Source organism: Channa argus, chromosome 15 (assembly GCF_033026475.1).
Source record: "Channa argus isolate prfri chromosome 15, Channa argus male v1.0, whole genome shotgun sequence".
Lineage (NCBI taxonomy): Eukaryota > Metazoa > Chordata > Actinopteri > Anabantiformes > Channidae > Channa > Channa argus.
In genome coordinates, this window is record NC_090211.1 from 22,996,093 (window position 1) to 23,021,627 (window position 25,535).

The 25,535-nt window shown below is 39.8% G+C and overlaps 2 protein-coding genes across 4 annotated transcripts; one reads left to right on the forward strand and one right to left on the reverse strand.

The window, feature by feature from the left end:
- Positions 1-340: 340 nt before the first annotated feature.
- On the reverse strand, positions 341-19,566 carry LOC137099780 (serine/threonine-protein kinase WNK4-like). Of its 3 annotated transcripts, none has more exons than XM_067477039.1 (24): positions 19,119-19,566; positions 17,935-18,378; positions 15,585-15,757; positions 13,310-13,530; positions 13,037-13,194; positions 12,862-12,950; positions 12,213-12,432; positions 11,892-12,128; positions 11,156-11,336; positions 10,874-11,064; positions 10,070-10,143; positions 9,767-9,902; positions 9,541-9,657; positions 9,209-9,361; positions 8,875-8,929; positions 8,600-8,710; positions 7,283-7,845; positions 6,137-6,185; positions 4,849-5,528; positions 4,605-4,650; positions 3,622-4,051; positions 2,809-3,050; positions 2,466-2,560; positions 341-1,252 (listed from the first exon to the last, which is right to left on the reverse strand). In XM_067477039.1, the coding sequence occupies exons 2-24, from the start codon at positions 18,358-18,360 to the stop codon at positions 1,127-1,129; spliced, it is 4,773 nt and encodes a 1,590-aa protein (XP_067333140.1). In that variant the 5' UTR covers positions 18,361-18,378; positions 19,119-19,566; the 3' UTR covers positions 341-1,126. The 3 variants fall into 3 exon arrangements, with proteins under 3 accessions (XP_067333140.1, XP_067333141.1, XP_067333142.1); XM_067477040.1 differs by having other exon boundaries at positions 342-1,252; positions 2,809-3,014; positions 19,119-19,564; XM_067477041.1 differs by lacking the exon at positions 341-1,252 and adding an exon at positions 1,275-2,030 and having other exon boundaries at positions 19,119-19,564.
- A 259-nt stretch (positions 19,567-19,825) lies between these two features.
- LOC137100164 (leucine-rich repeat-containing protein 3-like) lies at positions 19,826-25,460 on the forward strand. Its single transcript, XM_067477801.1, has 6 exons — positions 19,826-19,896; positions 21,750-22,017; positions 22,766-22,891; positions 22,982-23,146; positions 24,344-24,422; positions 25,236-25,460. The coding sequence occupies exons 1-6, from the start codon at positions 19,826-19,828 to the stop codon at positions 25,442-25,444; spliced, it is 918 nt and encodes a 305-aa protein (XP_067333902.1). The 3' UTR covers positions 25,445-25,460.
- Positions 25,461-25,535: the final 75 nt, after the last annotated feature.

Sequence of the window (25,535 nt, forward strand, 5' to 3'; positions counted from 1 at the left end):
AACACATTTTCTGACATATTCACTTCAAGAGACTCATTGAATTTCACTCATCTCCTTTGCCAGCTCTTCTCCAGCAGTCTGCGTGGCATCAGTCTTCTCTCGAAGACCCTGACTGCTTTCATGTGACCTAACATTCCCCATGACGGTTGATAATTAGCTCAGGAATCAGGTCATCCAACCTGGAAAACAGACTGGTCTTCTGTAGCTGTACTAGACCATGAATAAAGGGGTCCACTGATCTGAGGTCAGTACTAACTCTGAGCTGAAGAACTGAGGTTCTCCACAGACAAACGTGGTGAAAAGAAAGCAGCTCTGACTGTGAGCAGTGAATTTTTCCCCTTTTCATTTTTATTCACATGGCATCATGTGTATTAGCTGACAGGTGGGATGACATCTGTACTTTAATGTTAAACTACATACATCTGGTAGAACAGGTTTGGTTTGCTAAAAATACACGAACTCATATTTGTTCTGTGCTGGCAACATTATTTGATTTTTAATAGCTTGTAACTTCCTCATAAATTAGCAGCCTTGCATTGGTCAACAGATGTAGAGACCAGACTCTGCAGCTTCAGGAGGATTTACCCACCTGGAGAAATAAGATTTCTGTCAGAGAACACAGATTTCTCTGCAATGTAAACTTGTAACCAAAGGCTGCAGACAGTAAGCTGCACGCAGCTGAGGGAAATTATGAATGAAAGAAGAGATCATTAACAAGTTAACGGGCGATGACGCCTCATTTTTAAAACAAAGTCTGTCTGAGGTCCAACAGAAAATGTAACTAACACAAACTGTTTCCTTGACGTCTAAATAAGTCACTGTCCCCTGCAGATTTTTAAAATTCACACTGCAGTGCATCAGATGTATGTGTCCTTCCTTTCTCTCCCCCTGCACTGTCTCTCTCTCTCTCTCACACACACACACACACACACACACACACACACACACACACACACACACACACACACACACAGACAGAGGGGAGAGAAAGTGGAAAGCAGAATTTTGAGGACCCCAGATTCTTACGTGCATGTTAAAGCACATAAAATGCTTTCATCCTACAATAAGAGACAGATTGTGCCTGAGGTCTTCCTCCTCTATTGGGAGAAGGATTCTCCATGTGAACTTAAATTTCTTTACGTCTTCTCTGTCCACCTGAGGTGTTGCTCCTCGTGTGATTGGCCATCCTCTTGTGAAGAGACTGTTTGTTGAAGGTTTTTAGAGCCGTGATCAATACATCATGACAACATTTCTAAGGAAAAACAGGATACATCTTTGAGAATCATATCAAATATCAGGTTTAATATTGATGGACAATTCAAACAGAATAAGTGACATGGAGCTGAATGTTCAGACTTTCAGTTTGTTCAAACAGGTTCAGGTCTTTACGTCTCAGCTTGACGTCACCTGATTTAATCACTAAAATCCAGAGGAGACGACTCTTGCTCTTTTTGTTCTGTTGTCAAAGGTCTGATCAATGTCTCCTTTACATATGACTTAAATATTATTTAACTAAATAACTAACCCTTTAAATAATCTTTACATAACACAGAGGTTGGAAACTGCATTCCGACAGAATAGAATCTGCTACATGACATATGCAGCAGAAATGTGGAAATGGAGAAGAAACTGTCTGACGGTGCAGAAAACTTCAAACCTGATCCAAGAACAGTTTCATGTCAAAGAAACGAGCAGCAGTTTAAGTTAGAAAAACAGCCTGAGCTTTGCCGGAAATTCATCAACAAAGATTCACCTCATGAAAAAAACAAAGACATTCAAAATAAAATTTACTCTTGCCAGAGGCTTAAGGCTCAATATTTTCTCTTAAAGTGCTAAAAAATTGTTCAGTTGTTCATGTCTAAACACTAAATACACAACAACATACAAAATGTGCTGTCAAACTAAATATTACATGTTAACTAAATATTAAATGTTTCTGAGACTGAAGATAATTGAAGGTTCAATAAAGTGACGTGTGTTGAATGTTGACTCCTCAGTGACCATCTTCATGTCTTCAGCCTTGTCTCTTACTGGAACACAGAGGTCAAAGGTCAGAGGTTGTTCTTTGGTTGGTCAGAGGTTGTTCAGCATGAGTTACCTAGCGCCTGATGTTTAAGATAATCTTTATATTTTTTTCCATGATGAAAAGAGCATTCAGCAGCATTCAACTGCCTTAAAAAGAACAATATGTTTTTCTTTTGGTGGAAGAACAACGTTATTAAATGACCAGGTTTGGAATCACACATAACTTTAGAATCAAAAAGTAAAACTACAAATGAAATGATAGACTTTAACTTCTGAAATGAAAAAACAATTTAAAGTAGATGCTCACACTGAAAAAAAAGATGAACTTTAAAATGTCCAGTCAGATTTTGGTTTCTTCTTTCTTTAGTTGGGTTAACTGATTCTCCCTAAAACAGCTCATTTTAGATTTAAGAGCTATAAAGACGACATTATGAACTCACCATGCAGCTGTGTCCGGGCATGAAGGTTACTCCTTTCCCCACTCTTTCCTGAGATCCACTGCTGCTGCCGCTGACCGAGCTCTTCCTCATGATTCCTGAACCAAAAACACGAGAATATATTGAATTATCATTTGATGTTAACACTAAAAACTCTACTGTGTTGTTTTATTGCCTTTATTGTTATTTTATTTTAAATATGTATTGTTATTAAGTATTGTTTGTGTTTGTATTATTGACTGTCTATATACAGCACTTTGGTCTGCTGTGGTTGTGTTAAAGTGCTCTATAAATAAAGTGGAGTTGAGTTGAGTTGTGTTTCCAGGTGTGTGGTGTTTTCTACCACCTAGAGGGGACGGCACGTCCAGTCTCTGCAGGCTGTTTTTGCGAGAAGGAGGGTAGTTTCCTGACTTGGAGAGGCGACGCTGGCGATGATTCAACATGGCGGCTGGACAAAGGATACCAGGGGGTGGGACTTTACCCTTCCTCGTGTACAGCTCCTCAATCTCTTGCTTCTGATTGGTCTGGAGATTCTGCACCTCTGCCAGGTGTCTGTGATGTGACGTTATAACACGATTTAAAGACTTCCTGTTTATGTCAGATACATTTACATTTAGTCATTTAGCAGACTGTTTTATCCAAAGCAACGTACATCTGAGGTACATAGCAGCAAAAATCTAAGTCAAGGAGAAAAACATCAAAGCAAAGTCCTGTCAGAAAATAGTTTACACTTCACGAGATGCAAGTGCAAAAAAGAGCACAAAGAAAGTTTTTTTTTTTTTAAATAGATTTAAGTAGATAGGAAGGTGCGGAAGAGTTCTGTTCTGTGTTCTGTTCTCAGCAGTTTTTTGAATAACACTCAGAGTGACTTTTCTGAGTGTGCAGAGTGTGGTAGATTGTTCCACCATCATGGGATCATTTAGCTGAAGAGAATAGGATTCTTCTCACCAATATCTAGGAATGAAATCTTTCAGCCGTTCAAGTTGTTTCTATTAAGTGTTTTTCCATTCAGTTCTTCAGCTCTCCAGATGTTTGGATAAAAAAGGTCAAGCTGCCACTAAGCAGTGCTTTGGAAGAACTCGGACCTGGATGAATCTCCACAAACAACGGAGACCGTTAACAACCAGGTTCACGATTCAGCTCATTAAACCCCACTCACCTATTACGAAGCTTCTGTAGCTCCTCCCACATCTCCTCATTGTCGCTCTCTGATTCGTCAGAGCTGAAGTAAGGTGTAGAGTGGCTCAGGGATTGGCTGAAGCTACTGCTTATCACAGGGCTACCTGATGACCCGTCTGACCGGCTGACACTCAGCCTCCAACTCTCCTCACTCCTCTCCTCCTGTCTTCCAGTGTTGTCAAGGTAACCAGGAGGGGGGATGATCACTGTTCTCATGCTGCTCTCTGATTCACTCTGCTCATCTGTGCTGCTATCTGAGCTTTCTGATTGGTTCTTCTTGGAAGGGGGCGGGGAATGGGAAGTGGGAGTGGCCTGGTTTAAGTGGCGGGACTCCTGATGAACAATATCATGAAGGTCTTTAGATGGTGTCACCTGGAATCGACCAACGCTGAAGACTGATGTTGTTTTTACTGAAGACAGAGCAGAAAGAAGTAAGAGCTTCATTGTCACTTATTATGCAGTGTAACTAAAGCAAATCTGTACAAGGTTTTTCTATCAGGTAAGTCAAGTTAAGTTTGTTTTTTGATTAAAAAGTGGAAAACCTGTTAAACTGTCATAAAATAATCCAATTATTTGAGGGGTAAAGTTGAAAAATCATGAACATGTCCTCCATGTAATGAATGCAGCTTCTTAGGACAGGAATCAGTAGGATTGGCAGGAAGATATAATTGCGTATCATCTGCGTAAAGTTAAATAATATTATGTTTCTACAATAACCAGTCATGTAAATAACTTCAGTTATTGCACCCAAGGTAGAAGATTAGAGAAATCTGTTTAAGGTAAATGTTACTTTTTTTTTTACTTTTTATTAGTTGTTCTGTCCTTAGCTTGTTCCTCTTTTAAGAAATGAATTAATTATTTGCAGCATCACAGTGTAGTACAAGTGGACTTTTCTAAAACAATTTAACTGGACACTTTAAAAGGTTTTGCAGAACTAGAGAAAGAAAGACAGGTAAGTCTTACCCTCCTGAGTGGATGGTGTGGGTGACAGTGAGACAGCGGGGGAAAGCTGCAATATAAGGGAGAACATAATCATCATCACAAAATGACAAAATATGTCAAAATAGAGACATGTCTGATGATATCAGCTTAGACTCAGGTTGGGGTTAGGGCTGGGGGGCAGGCTTTTAGAGGTAAACATGCTAAATGATAGAGTGGGGGTGTGTGAGTGTGGTCACAGCTATGGAGAGATAAATGTATATCTTACATGTGTTGACACAGGTGGAGAAGAGGAGGCTGAGGATTCAAACGCTTCTCTACGGTGGTGAGCACTGGTCATACTGGCGGGGCTGGGTGGACTGGAAACACTGCTCATACTGGGAATAACTGTTATACTCAGGGCACTGGTTGCACTGGAAACACTGGTTATACCCAAAGCATTGATTGCACTAGTATTTATTGCGTTGGTCCCACTGGGAGTGCTGGCTGGAATGAGAGCACTGGTCATACTGGGGACAGTGGTCATACTGGAAGTGTTGATTGCACTAGGAGCATTAGTCATACTGTGAATTCTGACTGGAATGGGAACGCTGGTCATAGTGGGAGCACTGGTTGGACAGGGAGATTTTGTAATCCTGGGAGCACCGGCAGGACTGGGGACAGTGGTCATAGTGGGAGCATTGCTTGGACTGGGAAAATTCGTCATACTGGGGAAACTGGTCACACTGGAAGTGTTGTTTGTACTAGGAACATAAGTCATATAGGGAATGCTGGCTGGAATGGGAACACTGGTCATAGTGGGAGCACTGGTCAGTCCTAAAACATTGGTCGTACTGGGCGCACTGATTAGATTATGAGTTCTGGTGAGACCTAGAGCACTGGTCAGACTTAGATTACTGGTTGTACTGGACGTGCAGATCAGACTAGGAGCGGAGACACTTTTTGAACCTGTGAACAAAATAAATAATGAGTGTCTTTCTGTATTTATTGTGTGAATATGGTGAAAAACTTTTTGATGTTTAAAAAACAGATTTCAAAGCAACAGAGTGAAGCTAACTAAGTAAACAATGTTTGTTTTCTTATGACATCTGTGGTGGATGTGATGCTGTCATGTCAAACCACTTTTTTCAGCTAGAAGCCAATAAATTTGCATATTTATTGGTCTACTTAATTGGTTCTGGTCCAAATCTTAACATTTTTTGCAAAATACATCAATTCTACTTCTGTGTTATAGCTGCCATTTACTGGTTGTTACCCGCCAATGCTTTGAAGATAAATAATTCAACTTTATTTATATAGCGCCAATTCACAACAAAGTCATCTCAGGGCACTTTACAGAATAAAGTCAAGATTATAAAGATGTAAATAAGAGTTGAGGAACTCTACAACTGTTGGTCATATTGCAAAATGATGATCATTCAATAGTCTAAAATCTGAATTTATGGACAACTACTGAGTGCACATTAAATGAAGAGTAGTAAATGTGGGAGCAGTTGAACAGGTCATTTCACACACCACTTAGTGTGTGTCAGTTTGTAATGTCAGCAGGGACTCACTATGAGAAGGTGGAGCTGAGTTGACCTTCACTTGCACTGGACGGTGAAGCTGCAATGAAATGAAAAAAAAAAACTTTAAACGTCATAAAAATTATGTGACACTGCAGACACAATATGTTGTGTCACTGTATGCAGAGAATACACAATTATATCTTCCTGTCAACCCTACTGACTCTTAACCTAAAAGGCTGATTTGATGAAATCGTTAGATGTCTTGAAAGCTGGGGACACATCTGAAGACTAGCCAAACTGTCAAAGACTGGACAGGTCACACACCTGATGACTTTATGTGACAAACGTAACGACGGGACAGTTACAACTGAAAGTTCTGCAAGTTCTGTTGTCTTGCCCCAAATAATCATGGTGGCAACCGGCAGTTTTTACTTTTTCTAAACTCTTCAATTTTTAGGTCCTGGATAGATTTGTAAAGTAAAGCTAATTTCTGGTAAAGCTTTAGTTCTTGAAGGTCTCTCTCTATTGTGATTTCATCATTTGCTGCTATTAGTTGTATTAGTTGCGTCTTAAGATTTAACATTGTAATCTCGACAAAGCACACACTAATGTCCTTTTCCTGCTGACTATCTTGCATAAACTGTGCACCTACCCGGTCCAGGCAGGTCCAAACAGTCATCACGGCTACATAACATATGGATAATCAGCTCTGGTTTCGTTAAGTGCGTGCAAACGTTAACTTATCAATGACAAGCTAAAGATGTTTGCTCCTTTAATAGAAAACTTGGCTTCATACCCAACCAACATCATAATACGGCGGTCTAATTAACAAAGGGCCATTCAGTCATTTCAGTTCAGTTTTTCAGTTGAGGAGGTTTTTTAAACATTGCAAGTCGAACAAGTCGTTCTGGAGTTCCAGAAAGAGGATCCTGTCACCTTCTCCGAGAAATTATTTTATTCAAATGATTATCATCATTAAATTGAGATTAACTTTCTGAACCAGGACCTCTAGTATTTGGATCCAGTTAAATTTAAAAAATACATCGTGCCAGATTGAGGAGAGGACAGCTGTTGTTATAACATGTCAAGATTAACATTAAAGGACTCAGATTAGGATGTGTGTAATCCCTTATTATCATAATTTCTATATTTATTTATTTATTTTATTTGAGTTACTGTTCCTGCTTTACCTACCTGAAATGTTTCTGCTATCTGGGCGGTTGGTGCTCCCTGCTGGGATTCAGGAACAGAGCCTGGCTGAGGGGTGAAGAAGGGGCTGTAGGGTGGTTGGAGGGTAAAGGAAGCAGCAAAGGAATTGCGGTTTGTAAGGTGGAATGTAGGTCCCAGGGATTGAGACATGGGGGGAGATAGAGGTTTCTGGGGAGGGGGAAATGAAGGGGACAGGGGCTGGGGGAGAAAGCCCTGGCTGGGGCCCCCCATTTGGAAGGACTGGGCCATATTCATTGCCAGAGACAGCACATTGGCCAGGGAGAGCAAGGACTGATCAGGGGGTGGCCAGAGAGGTGGGGCAGGGTGAGGAACTGAAGAAGAGGAAGAGGGTGGGTTGAGAAGGGAGGGGTTACTGTGAATTTGGTCGAGGCCGGGGGTGGAGCTCTGGCTGGGGAAGGGGGTGGCATAGAGTGGGTACTGGGGAGGTGGGAGGTGATACTGGCTAGGATGAGAGAGGTGGGTTGGGAGAGAAGTAACATCTGGATGAGGGTAAAGGGGGGAGTAGGGGAGGGGCTGATGGGAGGAAGCTGGAGAGAGAGAGAGAAGCGGGGTGATTAATAATGGATTAGAATAAAGAAACTCCATGTATGCTGATGATGCCTTTTGTTCAACAAGTGTTATTTTGTTGTAAATGTGTTCATCTTTGACAGATTAAGCCCAGATAAGAACAACTTTATTCGTCTTTGTAGGGGACATTTAAACAGGGGAGCTACAGAAGGTTTGTACTGTGTACACAAAGTGTAAACAACTCCTCCATACATAAATACATAAACCATATTATCAAATGTGCAGGGTCAGTGCCCAGTTCGTCATCTGCTCCCATGTGATGAACTGGACATTTGGCAGGACAGAGTTTGTGGTTGGCTTTCTACAGTATAAATGGTTGAACTGTGTGATTTCCCCGTGACAGAATATCACAGGGGAAAATATAAATGGCGTGAGCCTGTTTTTATTACTGCATTGGTATTTTACATGGTGGGGCTAAAACCATTACGTTGTTACTGCTGAGATGAAAACTGCATTTTTGGCATCTTGCAGACATCTGTACCTTGATATTATAATTGTTTCCAAATTTTTTCAATAGGCACTTCACTGAGACTGGTTTTAAACTGCTTCACGTTTGTATGACGTGAAACAGAAAGTTCAGCTGATCCAAAATATATTTAAGACATTTTTTGGAATGCTCCCTTCATGTCCTCTTAGCATATTAGAAGAAAGTAAGTCAATAAAACAATTTGTATAAGCTGCATTAAAACTAATCAAAAAATTGTGTTTGCGTACCTGATGAGGTGTGAAGGGACTGAGACCTCAGCGGTCTGACAGGAGGCATTGCCTCAGGGTCAACATAGAAGTCTACACCCTTCAAGGGAGGTTGGTCAGCATCTGCAAAGTCTTATGGCATAACACAGCAATTTTATATATATATATATATATATATATATATATATATATATATATATATATATATATATATATATATATATAAAAAATCAAAAACCAACACAAGAGCTGAACATCCATGTGTGACCAATTTCTAATAATTTTCTTTTCCCCACCTGGTAGTGACGATGAGGACAGGGTTCTGGAGAGGCCCTGGACTAACAGGTTTGGCTGAAAAACAATTAAGGAATATTGTTCCTGCTCATTAGCACATCATCCACCAGAAATAAACAACTACCATAACCACATTTAACACTGGCTAGTGGCATCTGAATAAGCTTGTGACTGATGAAGAGATTGAACAGTCTGGGCCAAGTTTGTCTTCAAAAAACTCTTGAGGCTATGTCACAGATTTAAAGAAATCACCTTGGGGTTTGGAACATTATCTGGAACTTTAAAAAATGAAAATATAAAAAAAAACAACTATATGACAATGATCGTGAAATATACCATGGACTCAGGCAGCACAGAGGTGGTCAGGTGAGATAACCTGTTAGTGTCGGCCAACTGCTGATGCATCATTGCCTCTGCTCTTTTGATGATGTCATACATGCGTAGGATGAATCCTTCCTCCTCTGACGGCAAAATGAAATCTCTGTACAGCTGAGAACACAGATTTAAAAGCATAAAACTGAGTCACGTTAAAAAAGTCATTAAAGACACAAAACACTGATGTAAAATACTATTAAATTAATAAGAATACAGAGAAATAAACAGGGAGAAAATGTCAGGGTGTAAATATACAGGTCAGAGTCTCTCTGTAAAACTGGAAATTAATTCACCATCACAGATGCGATGTCCTGTGGATTGTCTCCATCCAGGTCAAACTTAAACGTCACCATCTTGTTGTTGTGAGTCTGCAGCTGACACTCGACCACCCGGTCGACCTGGTCTGACACCTGCATACAGCAAATGCACACACACACACAAAGTACTGTATTACAGCAGTCTGTTGGATTTTATGGCTGCAGACGTGGGTTTAAGTGTTAGTGTGACACAGATTTTTACCCCTATGATCCTCAGACGAGCCCTCGCTCTCCTCCTAAACTGCTTCGTAGCCACTGTTTTCGCTGCATCCTGGTTTCCCTTATCTGATTGGCCATCGTTACCATCACTCAAACCTGAGGTTACATCAGAGGCGTAGCTACCAGCAGATAAAAACAGCAAAGAAAATAAAAGTGCAAATGTGAATGAAAACATTGGAATACATACAGTACAAAACAGATTCCAGTTTTAATCAATGTTAGTTTTTAGCTGAGCTGCTGCTGATGAGGTTCATCTTGAGGAAGTATATAATGGTATGTTAGTTACCTGTCGACAGGTGAGGAGAAGCTGCCATTTGATCCGGGTGGCAGTCGCTCAGCATTATGGGACACAGCAATGCTCTGGAGAAAGATTACGAGCAAACTGTTTCAGCTTCAGTTTTCACAGAGTGAAATGATTGAGAGAACATGCAAACGCCACACAAAAAAGGCCACAGCTGGCTGGGGGTTCGAACCGGGGTCCTTCTAGCTGTGAGGCATCAGCTCTAATAAGTCCATCACTGTGCCACCTTTAACAACACAACTAGTCTAAACCTTTCACAGGAAAAAGACTGAAGAACATCCATACGACCACCTCCACCTTCATACAATCCAGTAACAGACCAAAACCAACAAAACTGTGTCTGCACCTTACAGAGAGATTTTTATGTAGAATTATTGATATATAAAATCAGACAGAATAATTCAGTGCCCTCCATAATGTTTTAGATAAAGATCCATTACGCATTTGTTGAACTCTGTACTCAACAATTTGAGATTTAAGACACCTGGTTAAAGTTAATATTCTCATGATTTATTTCAAACTTTAACTGGCCGAACATTTGTTGAGAAAGGGAAACAAAAAATTGAAAAGATTAGTGAAAAACTGAACAAAAGATGCCAAGAGGTCTCTGCAAAAACAGAACAATTTAACACACATTTACATGTAATTACAATTAATAAAACCCGAGTCCTGTTTGTATGGACGTACATCCACACAACTATAACCGGAAAGGGTGAAGGAGACTTTAAAACATTAACCATGAAAAGCTGCTAATAATGCATATTTATCTAAGCGCCGCCCATTGCTCACCTTAGGGAACCTCAGCTCAGGAAGAAATGGGGCCTTGGATATTGGCATCACATCATAAAGAGTTTCCTGGGTCACCTGAGCTTGGTTGGGGCCAGATGAGATGTAGGTGTAGTTGGTGACAGGTGGGGACGTGGCGTCCACATTCTCCGAGAGCGCTGATGAGCTTAAGGAGCTGTCAATCTCGGAGTCCGCTGCCATGTCAAGAAGAGAGATTTGAAGGAAATGCACAGGTGAAGAAATTACTTAATTAACAAAATTTTAAAAAAAAGTTTTTGTCCTCACATGTAGCAGAGGAGGTTGATGTGTGTCTCATTGTCTTCTCCTCCTCGTTGTCTTCACTTTCCATTCTGCTGGAGACACTGCTGATCCCAGAATCCATTGATATTCTGCTTGATGATGTCACCATTATCATGGGTGGAGCCTGTTGCCAGGTTGTTGCAGGACTTGTAACAGTGCTTAAGTCCTGATGGAAGTTTAAAATAAAGACATTAGAATTGTGCTCAGACTCATAAACATGTCAAACCAGTTTGATTTTAGCTGCTGTCTCTTCTGAATAAAATCAAATATCTTTAATTAATGTATCTAATATATTTATCCTAAATAAATATTATTCATGATAAACAGCTTTGTTAAAGAAAGTATTTACATGTTACACGTCTTTACTTAAATACGTCACACTGTCTTTAACTGAGTATGTAGATAGAATTAATCAATTGGTTTTTAAAGTTTCTATAAACTGTCTTTGTCCTTACACAGCAAAGATCTGTCCCAGCAATAAGTTCAAGAAAAATATAATAAAATAAAAGCAAATATTTGGATTTTGGAAAATATTTGAAATGTTTATCAGCATCCGAGATGTGTGACATAATTTTTAAAATGAACAGTTTCATTCCCAGCTGAAGAAAAAGTGCAACGAAAAGGCTCATTATAACAAAAACTGGTAGAAATATAAACCTGAAATTATGTAGATTGTGCTGCTCTAAAAACCTGTTTACTGTAGAAACCTGAACAAACACACCTGGTTAACTGCTTGTCCAGAGACAGTTGAAGTCGTAGCAGGTGAGGGTTTCTGATTGGGTAGTTCAGGAGGCTGGTGGGTGGGGTCAGGCTCCTCCTCAGCATCCCTCTGCTGGTTCTGCGTTTCCTCCAGCTGGCGCCACTGTTTCTCCCGCTGACGCTTTATGGCTGACACTCGGTGTCTGATCGCCTTTGCGACCAGCTGGTAGTCAGCCTCACACACAAAGCCTAGCACCACCTAAGCCAGACAGACAGAGACACGTGTGACACCTGCATATGTGTACCCCTTAGGTGATGTCATCAGTGTGATGTCATCAGGTACCATTTCCTGGGCCACCTCCTCTGGGATGTCTTTGTATAGCTCGAACAGGAACTCGATGGCGTTGTTGTCTTTGTATTTGCCGTGAAGCTTCTTGCTGCCGTCCATACGGAGCCAGAGCTTCAGTGCTGTCTTCGAGCTGTTCTCGTCCTCGGCCAGCTCCACGTGGGCGCCCAGCTGCTCCTGAAAGAACCGGTGGTCCAGCAGGTCCTGGACCGTGAACCTGCAGCAGAAGAGAAATCATCACATGTACACAGCAACAAACCTAAAGAGTCAGATAAAAGAACCTGTCCATCAGGGAGTCTTCATGTTGTTGTTGTTCTTCTTCTTCTTGCTGTCAGATATCGCCATTAGGTTTTGTAGTAGGAATAGGGGTGCGCAAGCAGAAACCAGTGGTCTTCATCTAGCTAATCTCGACTTAATGTATTGTGATGCTATTGTTGTAATGTTAGATGTCTTGCCTTACTGTATGTTAAGCTCATGAACTAAACAGCCACAAGTAAAGTCTGAAGATTCTCAGAGATGCTCTCACAATAGACTCACTAAGACTTGAATTGGAGCTGTGTAATTTTGTGAGTCATGAATAGCCCTAGTACGAGACTTTGACTCAAAATTTCTTGTGTAAATGCTGCACTGTGATTGGTCACATTACCTCTCGCTGCTTTTGGTTCGGATGCACCCTTCAATGATCTCCTTAAGCTCTGGAACTTGTACTTTGAAGAAACTGTCTGGTTTGATTCCCTGAGAGACATAAACAGAGTCAAAAATGTTGAATGACACAGGAAGTGGACATTGCTCAGGTGGACTGAGGGGGGAGGGAAGCTTACACTTGTGACCTTGCGGTAGATCTGGGCAGCATTCTGACACTCAGAGTATGGATACTCAGAAGTTGCCATCTCCAGGATGCACATGCCGAAGGCGTAAATGTCTACAGCCTCATCATATTTCTCTTCATACATTTCTGGAGCCATGAACTCTGGAGTCCCTGAACACAGCATTACGCTCAACATAAAGTTTGTCAGACCAACTTCAAAGGTTTACTTGAAGATTAAAAACTGTTTTAGGATCGATGTTTTAATATGCTCCCTCTTTGTTCTTACCAATGACGCTCTTAACAAACGAAGCCTTCTTGAGGGTGGCGAGGCCCAGGTCTCCAATCTTGACGGAGGCAGTTGGTCCAGTGATGAAGATATTGTCACACTTGAGGTCTCTGTGCAAGACAGGGGGACAGCGCGAATGCAAGAACTGGAGTCCCTTCAGGATCTGGAAACTCCAACGCTGCAGCAGCTTCAGCTTCATCTGACGGAACCTGCGCAGGTACCTGGAGAGTTTTAAAGAACAAAAGCTGTGTTTTGACCAAACAGTTTCTGGTACTTTCTTGTCCCAGTTACTCAAGTTCAAGAACATCCACTGGGGTAAACGTCCTTCCAGTGTCTGTATCAGTATCTGTTTTCATATTTGATCTATTAGGAAATTACTGCTTTATTGTAGTAAGCAAAAAAATAAATAAAATAAAAAAGATACCATTTTGCTCAGGCCCAGGTGTAAAATACTGGGTGATATATGAACAATCAGTGACATTCAACACTAAACACCACACCCTGAAACTTCCTGAACCTTACAGAAAGTAATACTGCCAGACTAGGGACATTTTAAAGACTAGAATTATGGCCCAGTTATTTGCTCTTTACTGACTGTCTGATGTTCAGGACCTTTTACGGGCATGGATACATTCTGAAATTAAGTCTTTTTTCCTATCCTCTAAGTCCTGTTTCAGGTCCTATTTCAGCTGTGTACAAAAAAAAAAAAAAAAAACAGGACTGAAAAGTGGAGTATTTGATCCAGTTCACATTTATGCCATGTGAGGAGATCAAAACCCTCCTCCTTACATACAAAACTCTTAATGGTCAAGCTCCATCATATTTAAAAGATCTCATTGTTCTGTATCGCCCAATTAGACCACTTCGATCCCAAAATACAGGCCTACTTGTGGTTCCCAGAGTTTGCAAAAGTAGAACGGGAGGCAGAGCCTTTAGCTATCAAGCTCCTCTCCTGTGGAACCAGCTTCCAATCCAAATTCGGGGAGCAGACACCCTCTCTAATTTTAAGACTAGGCTTAAAACTTTCCTTTTTGATGAAGCTTATAGTTAAAACTGCTTTTCTCTATACATTTACTTGTCACCACTGTATGCCATTAATTCTGTGTCCTACAACTTGTACAATGCTTTGTTGTTGCTTTTTTGTTGTTTTGTTGTTGCTTTTCTTGTTGTTTTGTTGATGCTTTTCGTTGCTCTTTTCATTTCTTTCTCCACTTTCCACTCACCCCAACCGGTCAAGGCAGATGGCCCCCCACCCTGAGCCTGGTTCTGCTGGAGGTTTCTCCCATTAAAAGGGAGTTTTTCCTCTCCACTGTTGCCTAGGGCTTGCTCAAGGGGGATTTGTTGGGTTGCTTCTACATCTTTGTGTAGTCTAGACTTTATTCTGTAAAGTTCCTTGAGATGACCTTGTTGTAAATTGGCGCTATATAAATAAAGTTGAATTGAATTGAATTGAATTGAATCAACAACTTGGTGTTCAGTGTCTTTTCCTGAGGACACTTTGGCACGTAGCCAGGAGGGACTGGGAGTCGATCCACAGGCCCAGTGGTCCGTGGATGACTGCCTTACCCACCAGACAGAACAACCAGTGGTTTCCTCTGAATGACAACTGCCAAAACCGTCTCCATGTTCACGACCTGTTGGTTGACTCTGAGTCCTTTTCCCATGGAGACGAGACAGAGGGTGGTGCTGCTGTGTGGGGGTTTCTGTCACAGCACCTTGCGATGACATCACACAGGTGCTGAAAGCTCCAGTGAGTCAGCACCTGAACCTAAACATAGCTGCTACAAGAGAATATTTCATTTTATCTTATTTCAGTCTTTTGTGGTCACTGTTTCTCCATGGTAATCTATCCCAAGTGTATTTAAGAAGGGGATTAGAGACATAGCCACATTCATTCAGATATTCTATAAGTCACCATTTAATTAGCGTGGGCAATCAGTTTTTATAGTAACAAAGTCAATCAGGATAAATGACACATTTGCTATCTAGCTGTTGGCAAACACACCTAAGTTGCTATTCTATAAACCAGGTTTGAGTAGACTACATGTGTTATATGTGATTATATTCATTATAACAAGTAATGTGAATCCATTTATCATTATCAGTATCTGTTGCTTAACGTCCTTCAAAAACCCAACAAGAGTTTAAGAGAAGTTGAGGCGGCATCTGCTGGATGGGAGCAAATTAGAAAACAGAAATGAAATTTGAACTTCACCAGTGAAAATGAAAAACATCAATCTAAACAGGGTTTTGCAGGTCCTGGTTGTGGACTCACGTTTTGAGAGTCCCGGACGTCATGAGCTCCGTCACCAGGATGGTGTATTTGTGTCCCTTCACCGATGACTTCCAGGAGTCAAAGAATCGGACAATGTTTGGATGCTGCAGAGTTTTCAGCATCTCCACCTCCTCACTGAACCTCTGACGCTCCATCTTGTTCAGCCGGTGGGTCTGAAGAGGAGAAACACAATCTGTTAACATATTCCTATGTTGGCTTTCTGATAAACCTTTAAGGTCACGGATCTGTTCCTGCACCTGGACAAAGTTGATTAGTTGGTGTCAACAGAAAAATTACTTTCTTTACAAATTGAGGACATTTAGTCTGTTCAGACCAACATCTGACCTGATTCAAAGTGAGTGATTTGCAAGTCACGATGTGAAAGCAGAAATTCACATCCAATGCACCTAAATACAACTGTGGTCCTTCAACTGACTATTTTATGATACTTTTGCTGGTAGTTACTGTTCCAATGTATGTTCTGCTAAATTATGTTAATGTGATGATGTTTTAAAGTACAGATAAAAAAAACATGAATTATAATAAGATGAAATTAACCTACTGGGTTACACAAACACATATATAAGCACTGAAAACAGTGCACAGAGCAAACAGTTGGACCTCGGAACAAATAAAGAACCGAAGGAAACATGAACATTATTAATAACTCAGTACGTCCTGACGATCTCAGATTATGAAGTTTATTATAGTTCTTACACTGATGCAGCAGACACAGTTCTGATGTGATTTATCGTCATCATAAAGTTTTTCCTGTAAATGTTCTGAGTCTGTTCTCTGTTACTGATGTGGAACAGGAATTCACTTTACCTTCTGTTAATCATCTCTCAGCTGCACACATTTACCGTTCTGTGGGGGGGTTAATGAAGGTCGTGTATGGAAACACTGTTGGACCAATAGGAGTGAAGGACAGGTGAGTGTGAGCTTTAATGACCCTAAACAAATATCAGAGTGAATCTTTGCCCCCATTAACTTTCTCTTTTATTCCGTTGGGGGAATAATAAATGAATCAAGGTTTAGAGAGAAATATTGTACTTTATACTGCAACACATTAATCTGACAGAATCAGATACTGTACCCAGAAGGTTCTTGTAAATACATGCATAAGAAAATTCAAATTCAAATTCATTGTTTTTCAATTTTCATATAAATACCAAACATATCTTGGCTCCAATTTCACAAATATGAGGGACTGATGCATTTTCTTATTCCTTTGATAATTTCAATCACAAAGATTGTGAATGTGTTCTGCATTGAGTACATTTTTCAGGCATTAACTTGATTGTCCCGATAGTATTTTTGTACTTTTCCATAAGTAATGTGTTCACTGCAGGACTGTTGTCACCTTGTGCATACACACGAGGACAAACAGAAAGTCGTCATGTCGTAAATGATTAAACGTAGTGTGAAGTGATGGAAACACGACTGTGAGCGTTTATCAACATCCACCAGCAGCCGTCTGTCCAATCAGATACTGTGTACTATACGAAAACACTGCTGAGTCACTCTTTATCACACCCTCGATGCACACACACGGTTGTCTTTCAAGGAAGAAGGTCTGACTTTTTCTCCTAAAGCCAGATTTAAATTAGACACAAAAAGTTAATGGTAGTCTGAGCATTGGATTTTACCTGCTTTCACAGCTGTTAGCAGCTGCTGCTCTAACTGGTCTTGGTCAATCTCAAAGAGAAACGTGAGATTGTCTTCTTCAGTCCAAGTCAGTCAGAGACATTTAAACTAATGAGCCCTGAACCAAAAGCAAAAGTGCATATATACCGAAATATATATATATATATATGATCAACAACTTGGTGTACAGTTTTTTTTCCTGAGGACACTTTGGCACGTAGCTGTGGAAGACTGCCTTACCAACCAGACAGAATGACCACTGTCAAAACCGTCTCCATGTTCACGACCTGTTGGTTGACTCTGAGTCCTTTTGCCATGGAGACGAGACAGAGGATGGTGCTGCTGTGTGGTGGTTTCTGTCACAGCACCTTCTGATGACATCACACAGGTGCTGAAAGCTGTGTGCTAAGTGACCGTCTGATTACACGAAAGCTTGTGTGAGTTTTTCTATGTGACACTTTCAGGTGAGTTCAGTGTGTCAGACTGTACAACATCAGTGCGGTGACAACAAGCAGCTCTCGACCACGAACGTCTCTTTGGTTGTTATTGGTCAAAACAGCTGAAGCTGTAAAGTAGTAGTATCAGCACAACGTAGTTTTTATGTATTTCTGTATATTGATATATTTTAAGCTATGTGTGTTAATTAGTATCAATGTGTTGTAGTGTGTGTACTTCTATGTGTACAGTAGTAGTTGTTGTGTACCTGTAGTTCACACCAGGCCACCTCCACTGTGGTCTCGGTGTCCAGTCCTCTGTAAACCGTCTTGAACGATCCTCGTCCGATCTCAATGTTGAACTTGAGGAATCGGCCGTCAGGCGAAGACGCCACTGCCTTAGTCTCCGCCTCATCGCGGTCGTCCAGCTCTTTCTGCTGCCACAGCAACATCTCCTTGCTGGAGTGAGACAGGACAGCTGCAGCCTCCTCCCCCAAGTCCCAGCTGACGTTCTGGTTGGACAGGACGTTCTCCGTGGCCTCTGACTGGGCCGTGGGGTCATCCTTTGTGGTTGTCATGGTAATAGGAGGTAGTGAAGTGTAAACATTGGGCTCTTCCTCATCCTCCTCCTCGTTTGCTATTTCTTGTTCTTTAGGTTTTTTCTTGGCAAAGTCGTCACTGATCCAAGGCAGCATCCTCCAACTCCTCCTCCCCTGTGAAACAGTAAAACATCAATAGACATGTTTACTTCAGTGTTTGAACTGGAACATCATGGAGGAGATCTATCCATCTATCTGTGAATTTCACCTTGTACTCATCGTGTAAAGTTGCAAGAGATTTAATTTAATTTTGATTCACATTTAACCCACTTATTTATGTACTTCTTTGCTTCCTGTCTGCTTTCCTACACAAAGTATTGGATTGTTTCCTCTGGCTTTACTGACTTTATAGACCCCCCCACAGGCGTCATTCTTCCATGTTATCCAACATCATAACAGTGACCAGTTTATCCATACGTGTGTTTTATGTTTTCATATTATTGTGTTCTCTTTGTTTTCAGGTCTTTAAAGCAAATGTCTCTGTACTAGAAACATTCAGCGTCGATAAACTGTTGTTTCTGAAACTTTTAGCGTCCTATCGCTTCTCAACAAGCTCTGGTTTATTCTGGACTTGTGTATGACTGAGTACAAGTAGGGAAAATTAGTTTCGTATCTATGAGTATCTTTGTGAACATATGACATACTTTATAATTTATAATAATATATTATTTTACTGTCTAATGAAAGGGGAAAAAACAGGTGCAGCTTTGTGATCAGAGTGTAGTGTAGTTATATAATTAGTGTCCTGTAATCAATAAAGGAATCATATCATATCTAATAAAATCCTCCAAAAAAACAAACAAACCTCACTTGATCATAAACTATGAATTTATTACATATTATTAAGTACTTACTGTGCAGCAGTGAACTTAAATGAGAAACAGAAACTAGAAGTCCAGCAGAAACAGTAACGGACCCGCACAGGATCTTTAAAGTCCAAGTTCGAACCGGGTCCTCCTCGGCCTGTGTTTGACTTTCATTAAAACTCCGAGTCCTCCTCCTCCTTCTGCTGCTGTTTTTGACAAACACCAGAGCACGAGCTCTATCAGCAGCGTGCAGACCACACTAAGTGCAGTAGGAAGCTCCGCCCACCGGTCACTCACACACCTGAGGGAGAGGGGTTGTGGGTGGAAGTCCTAAAGGTCTTACTATATAAATACTTTAACTGTAAAATGTACTTAAAGTATTCAAATTATTATTATTGTTGTTGTGACTTTTTGTTTTATATTGAAATGATGACTTGACCAGCAGAGGACGCTCTCCTCGCTCTTTAGCTCTGCAGATATTTAACATTCACCAGCCGAAAACTTCTTTTTAACCATCATTTGAATATTTACATGATTTTAATAAGGATAAAATAACAATAATACACAGTGTGTACTCTTCATCAAGCTTATCGTATATATTTATTGAATTAATTTATGTATTATATGTATGTATTTTTTAAATGAAAATGTATTTATTTAATCAAACTAATTTGTTCAGAAGAAAACCCTACTAATGACATTAAAAAGATATACATCTTAATTTGTATTTTATTTGTGTATTTATTTCTTTATTTATGGTCGCTGTGACTCAGATCTGTCTGTTTCTCCTCCTTCAGTCTGACTTGCTGCTGCTGAGCATCAACATGTGAGTAAATCGTCTCTTTAGCTTTTCATTTCCTATTTGTTAAATTTTTAGTGAAGAAATCAGAGAACAACAAACACTAGTTGGCTCATGAAGCTTTGACACTTACGGAATCAATATTCAACACTACAACGGTTTTACAGCAATTTACTAAATCATTCATGAAGTTTGGTTTATTGTTTGTTGTCCTCTGCAGCTAAATATAACTGTAGAAATATGTAGAGTAAAGTAAAAGATTATGTCAATAAATACACAGACATTGGTATTCAAAAGAAGTGTGTGTTTTAAGTCAATTTGAAATTATGATTCACAATCTTAAAATAATATAATTATTAATTTTTTTTAATAGAGATTTTCACTCAGTAAAAATATCAATAGCTAAAATATTATTGAAGTATCACAAGTAAACAAACAAAGGAGTTTCTGCTGAAGTTTAAATGCTAACAAACAAAAAACAAAATATAAAAACAATAACTATAACTATAATGTGATGATAACAATATTAATACTGACATTTTAGTATTATGTGTGTAACTTAACCTTGTTAAAAAAATTTTTATGAAGTAGTTACATTTTTACAACATAGATATAATACTGATAGAACATTCTACAGTTTTAATTCTGGCTGCACATCACACCAGAAATCACATTTGTGGATTAAATGTAAATGTAAAAAAACAAACAAACATAAGGTTATACACAGTGTAACAGTTATGTAAATGAGAACAAGTACTTTCTGGTCAAATACAGCTACATCATAACAACTTTTGAATAGTAAGCCAGCAGTCAGGTCCGTAAGTATTTGGACAGTGACAGTGAATTTGCCGCTGTAACTAACAAATAAAACAATCAAAATGTGTTCAAATTGTCAGCATTTGAGTTAAAATGTTTTATTTTCTCTGCAGGAATTACAACTTTTTATTCCTAGATTCTTTGATGTAGTAATAAATAAAGGACAGATAGATGTTTTGTCCCCCACCCGTTCACACAGCAGTCAAATCTTTAATCCCTGCACTTTAATCTGATCATCGTTTTATTTTCTTCAGTAATCCTTCCTCTGATCCCTCTCTTTGTTCCCTCGTCTTATCCTCCATCTCACTCTGTTCTTAAATAATCTGCTCTTTGTCTTTTTTCACATTATTTGCTGTTTCTTTACGTCATACTAAAGTTTTCTCTCAGAGACCATTTGAGCTCTGACCTTTTAGAACACAGCTGCAGATCATGGACCTAAATTCACAGAGATGCTGCAAGTAGTGTCATGGTAGAAAACATAGCAATAGATATTATTTCATTTGCTTGGAAGTTAGTTTCTCTGTTTCTGCATATTAGTTGGCTTCCGGCATAAACTGCCTGCTTCAGGTCCATGGTGTTAACATCACATTACTGCTTTATTTGTTCTAGTAGTAGTAGAAGCACATGGGTATTTAAGTGTGTCACTGTCCTGCTGCATGATTCCCGGTCTGCTGATTTGGCAGCTCCAGATCCTGATACTGCCGCCACCATGTTTCAGAGATGGGATAAAGTTCTTACGCTGGAATCATCATCAAATATAAAGCTGCTCACTCAAAGGCAGGATGTTCTACTTTGGTCTCTTCAGGAAACACAATATCCTTCTAAAAACCCATTGCATGAAAGGCCTTTCATTTCCTACACCTTACCGTTACCTCCTTACCTCCTGGACTGTTCCACACATTTGCTCACGGTGTGATCTTTTTTTCATTTAGTACTTTTGGGATTTGAGTAGTTTTAAACACAAAAACAACTTGATCTCTGATATTACGGGTCATTTTTATCCTCACAAATCTCACTGATGGATGCTCATTAACACACTGGTAACAACTCTTTGTTAATTATAGGGTTTATGAAACCGAAGGTGTCCACACAACGTTCCACACTGTGAGCCTGCTGCAGCTCTCTTCTTCTGTGGTGGACGTTTCTCCAAATAGGATGATCCTTCTTTTTCTTCTTCTTCTGATCATACCTTTACCAAACCTGGTGATGACATCATCACTGTTAACCATGGCCCATCATGGCGAAAGAGTCTCTGCCCACAAGGTCTGCCACCAGCTGGAGGCACCAGATGGAGGAGTGACGGTCCGCTGCAGTGGACAGAGGCTGACCCAGGTCTGTGTTCAGATTTTCACGCTGTCATGGGGACGGATACATGTTTATACCTACTGGGGACGTGGTTTTATTACTGTATCTTGAGGATGCTCCTCCCATGTGAGCACTGAGGATATGGTCATGTTGTTGTGTAGATATTTGCTGTAACCCTGGAAAAGAACCAGGATCTGTTCAGCTGAATTTATGATGACTGGAATGACTGGAAGCATGCTAAAACTGCTAGCAGAGCTTCAAGATAGCGAAAGAAAGTGAGAAAAAATCTGTTCTTTTCCACCCACAACGATTGCAAAACTTGTTCCAAGTGAGGACCAATGCTTTACATGAAGACCATTCTTTAATGGCAATCAAGTACCAAACTAATATTTGCATGTGAGTGAACAAATTCTAATACAATTATGTTTAAAATTTTCAATTCAACCATATTGTGTTGTAGTTGTTCTGTGTTCAAATTCATTCGCTAGTACCACACAGGTTGCTAATTAACTAACTTTTGTAAGCCATTCTCAATAACTCGTTAACTCTCACACTGGTGATTCAGCTAAATAAGGATAGTGTTTTGTATAACAAGTGTTACTAGCAATCAGTCAAAAGAGCTTTTACCAATCAATCTAAAAACTGTGCTAAGATTCTATTGTTTGCACTGGAAAACGTGGAGGGTGAAATCAGGGTCAAATTATTGGTTAAAATACAAGGATCTCTGTTACCTGGTTAACTAGTGGCACGTGCTCAGGTGTGTTTGTGTCCTCAGGTCCCAGTCGGCCTTACTAATCTCACCATTCGTCTCCATCTGGATAAAAACCTGCTGACCTTTCTGCCGGCCGACGCTTTCTCTGATCTCTTTCTGCTCACTGAGCTCGACCTGTCACACAACCAGGTACTGAACCAGCACCTGTTGAGACCAGTATAGAGAGATTAAACCAGAGGGAAACTGGAAATGGCGGTTAAGTTTCCTGTTTCCTCTCAGCTCTCCTTGCTGGAACCTGGTTGTTTCCACGGTTTGGCATCTTCCCTTCATTTTCTGGACCTCTCATCCAATCGACTTACAACGCTGGACCCGACAGTGCTTGGCAACCTGGGATGTCTTGCCAACCTCACACACAATCCCTGGCACTGTGACTGCAAGATGCAGGTAAGTTTGATTTGTGCAGACATGTAAGAAGACCTCTTGGAATTTGTTAGCTGAACAACAGAAGTATAAAATTGTTTAATTCACTTTTTAATGTAACTTTATTTAAATTCACTAATTCACAACAAAGTCAAGTCTGTTCCGATCTGTAGAAAAAAATCCAACAAATCCCCTATGAGCAGCACTAGGTGACTGGAGCAGAAAAAACCCTTTTAATTAGTTGGTAGGACCAGTAGCTGCCCACTGGAAAAACACAGCCTCAAAGCCGGGGACACCTGGAGAAAGGAACAGAGAGAGGAAGACAGAGGGAGAAGGAAATGTACGGGAAAGAGAAGACAAAGTGGTGACTCAAGTGCAGTGGTGAAGAGAGAGGAGAGGGGAGGTGCTCAGTACATCAGTGGAAGCAGCATAGGAGCAAAACTAAGAGCTATTTCAGTGAGCAGAAGAACTCTGTTCTTGAGATTTGTTTTAAATGTTAGGTAAAGGACAAATCCTTGTCAAATTAACTCTGAGGTTCCTTGCAGTAACTCCAAAAATTGTTTGAGTCTGCATTCAGGAGGCCAAAGCTGTGGCAACTAGTATAATGATATTGTTGGACAGCATATTTCTGAGATTTTAGGCCCAAATACAATAACTTCAGTTTTGTCTGAATTTAGAAGTAGGAAATTGTAGGACATCCAGGCCTGATTCATCAAATTGAATATGGATCAAAATTATGGGGTGAAACATTTTTGAGCAGTCTAGTCAGGATTAACAGACATGTAGATTGTTTAGATTTTGTTTTTTATCCAAAGCAGCAAATGGGAAAACTTGGGGGTTCATTGACTTGCCCAGGGACACTTCAACTTGTAGCCAGGAGGACCTATATCCAAACCACTGACGATTTTATCTTTCATGAACCCTGCTTTAAGTTGCAGGTTTTTGAACTGTGCCATGGAGGTCATGGAGCAGTATTATTGTACACAATGATAATTAACTTGTATGGGAGTAAAGTTAAGGTGGCTACTCTCTATTGTATTGACACATGTTGGCAAAATGGCGAAGGATGATAGAATAACTTTCTAAAATGTATTTACCGCATTTTCAGATAAACATGTCGTGCAGTGGATTTTTTACAGTGTTTTGCGGTCAATATTGTAAATTCAAAGGTTAATAAAATATTTTTTGTAAAATCTGCAGAAACTCTCTCTCTGTGTTCAGTTGTCCCTGCCTCAGTTGGATCTGGATCCATCGTCTCTGGCTCATGTCATCTGTGAAAGCTCTGACATCCCAAACCTTGGTATACACGCACTCATTAGTAACGTAATGTAACATAAATGCAACATAAAGTAATGTAATGTGTCTTAGTTTTTATGGCTGTGTTACTTTTGTCTCTAATGTATTTTTTATGTATTATTAATGCATTATGTATGACAGTCAACGCGGATACAAAAACATTCTCAGACAGGATAATGAAAACAAACATAACACAGGACAATAATATGTATTCTAATGTAATATGTCATGTAATTTTCTTGTTAGACATTTTATATAACTTCATGTTCCTAATTTTGTTATATTCCCCAATATAAAAATAAATTGAAATAGTTTTATTGTGTACATCAAATGTTGTTTCACTACTTTATGTTGCTTTATGCTGTGGTATGTTACATTCAGGTAATGTAACAATGTAACATGCTTTACTACACTATAATGCTACGCTAAATTTATTGTTCATCTGGTATTATGCTCATTAAACATTGTCTTACATTACCTTATTTATGCACGGTTACATTAAATGTATAATGTTTTATTTGTCATCTTATGTTCGTTAATTAATTAATTAATTTTGAATAATGTTGCTTTAGGTTACCTTCACTTCTAAGTCCAAAATATATCATATGGTAATTTACTTTAACGTTGGATTATGTTTCCTTAATTGTGCCCATTTTAACTAAGTTCATATTTTAATGTTCCATTATGATCACTAAATGTTTCCAACCAAAATGTGCAGCTGGTACAACTGTCTAAAAAACTACTGTATTAAGAATTTCTGAGCCCACAGCAGAAGCAAACCAATATTTCAATTTGTAAATCTTTGTTCTTGTTCCAGGAACTATTGGGATATCAGTGGTCCTACTGGTGGAGGACTGGGATCTTTGTCTGTCAGTGAGGAGAACAACTGACGTGGTGATGCTGTTCACCATGTTCCTCTGGTTCTCCATGCTCTTCTCCTACCTGTTCTACTACATCCACCAGAACCAGGAGCATTTCCGCCGACATATGGAGTACCTCAAGACCCTGCAGTCCAACCAGGTGTAGAGGATAGAGTGCCACCTGCAGGAGATCAGAAGGATTTGACATGTTCTTTACGTTTATACTGGGAGAACTGGTTTTGAGAACTGTACTTTGA

What these genes read in the sequence shown, in the direction of transcription:
- LOC137099780 (XM_067477039.1), bottom strand. Translation starts at nt 18,360, where the DNA reads ATGCTGCCTTGGATCAGTGACGACTTTGCCAAGAAAAAACCTAAAGAA. An exon ending in GTTTGTTAAGAGCGTCATTG is followed by an intron (nt 13,195 to 13,309) that starts GTAAGAACAAAG and finishes TGCTGTGTTCAG; the next exon opens with GGACTCCAGAGTTCATGGCT. An exon ending in AGGAGGTGGCCCAGGAAATG is followed by an intron (nt 12,129 to 12,212) that starts GTACCTGATGAC and finishes TGTCTGGCTTAG; the next exon opens with GTGGTGCTAGGCTTTGTGTG.
- LOC137100164 (XM_067477801.1), top strand. Translation starts at nt 19,826, where the DNA reads ATGGTCGCTGTGACTCAGATCTGTCTGTTTCTCCTCCTTCAGTCTGAC. An exon ending in CTGCTGCTGAGCATCAACAT is followed by an intron (nt 19,897 to 21,749) that starts GTGAGTAAATCG and finishes TGTTAATTATAG; the next exon opens with GGTTTATGAAACCGAAGGTG. An exon ending in ACTGTGACTGCAAGATGCAG is followed by an intron (nt 23,147 to 24,343) that starts GTAAGTTTGATT and finishes CTCTGTGTTCAG; the next exon opens with TTGTCCCTGCCTCAGTTGGA.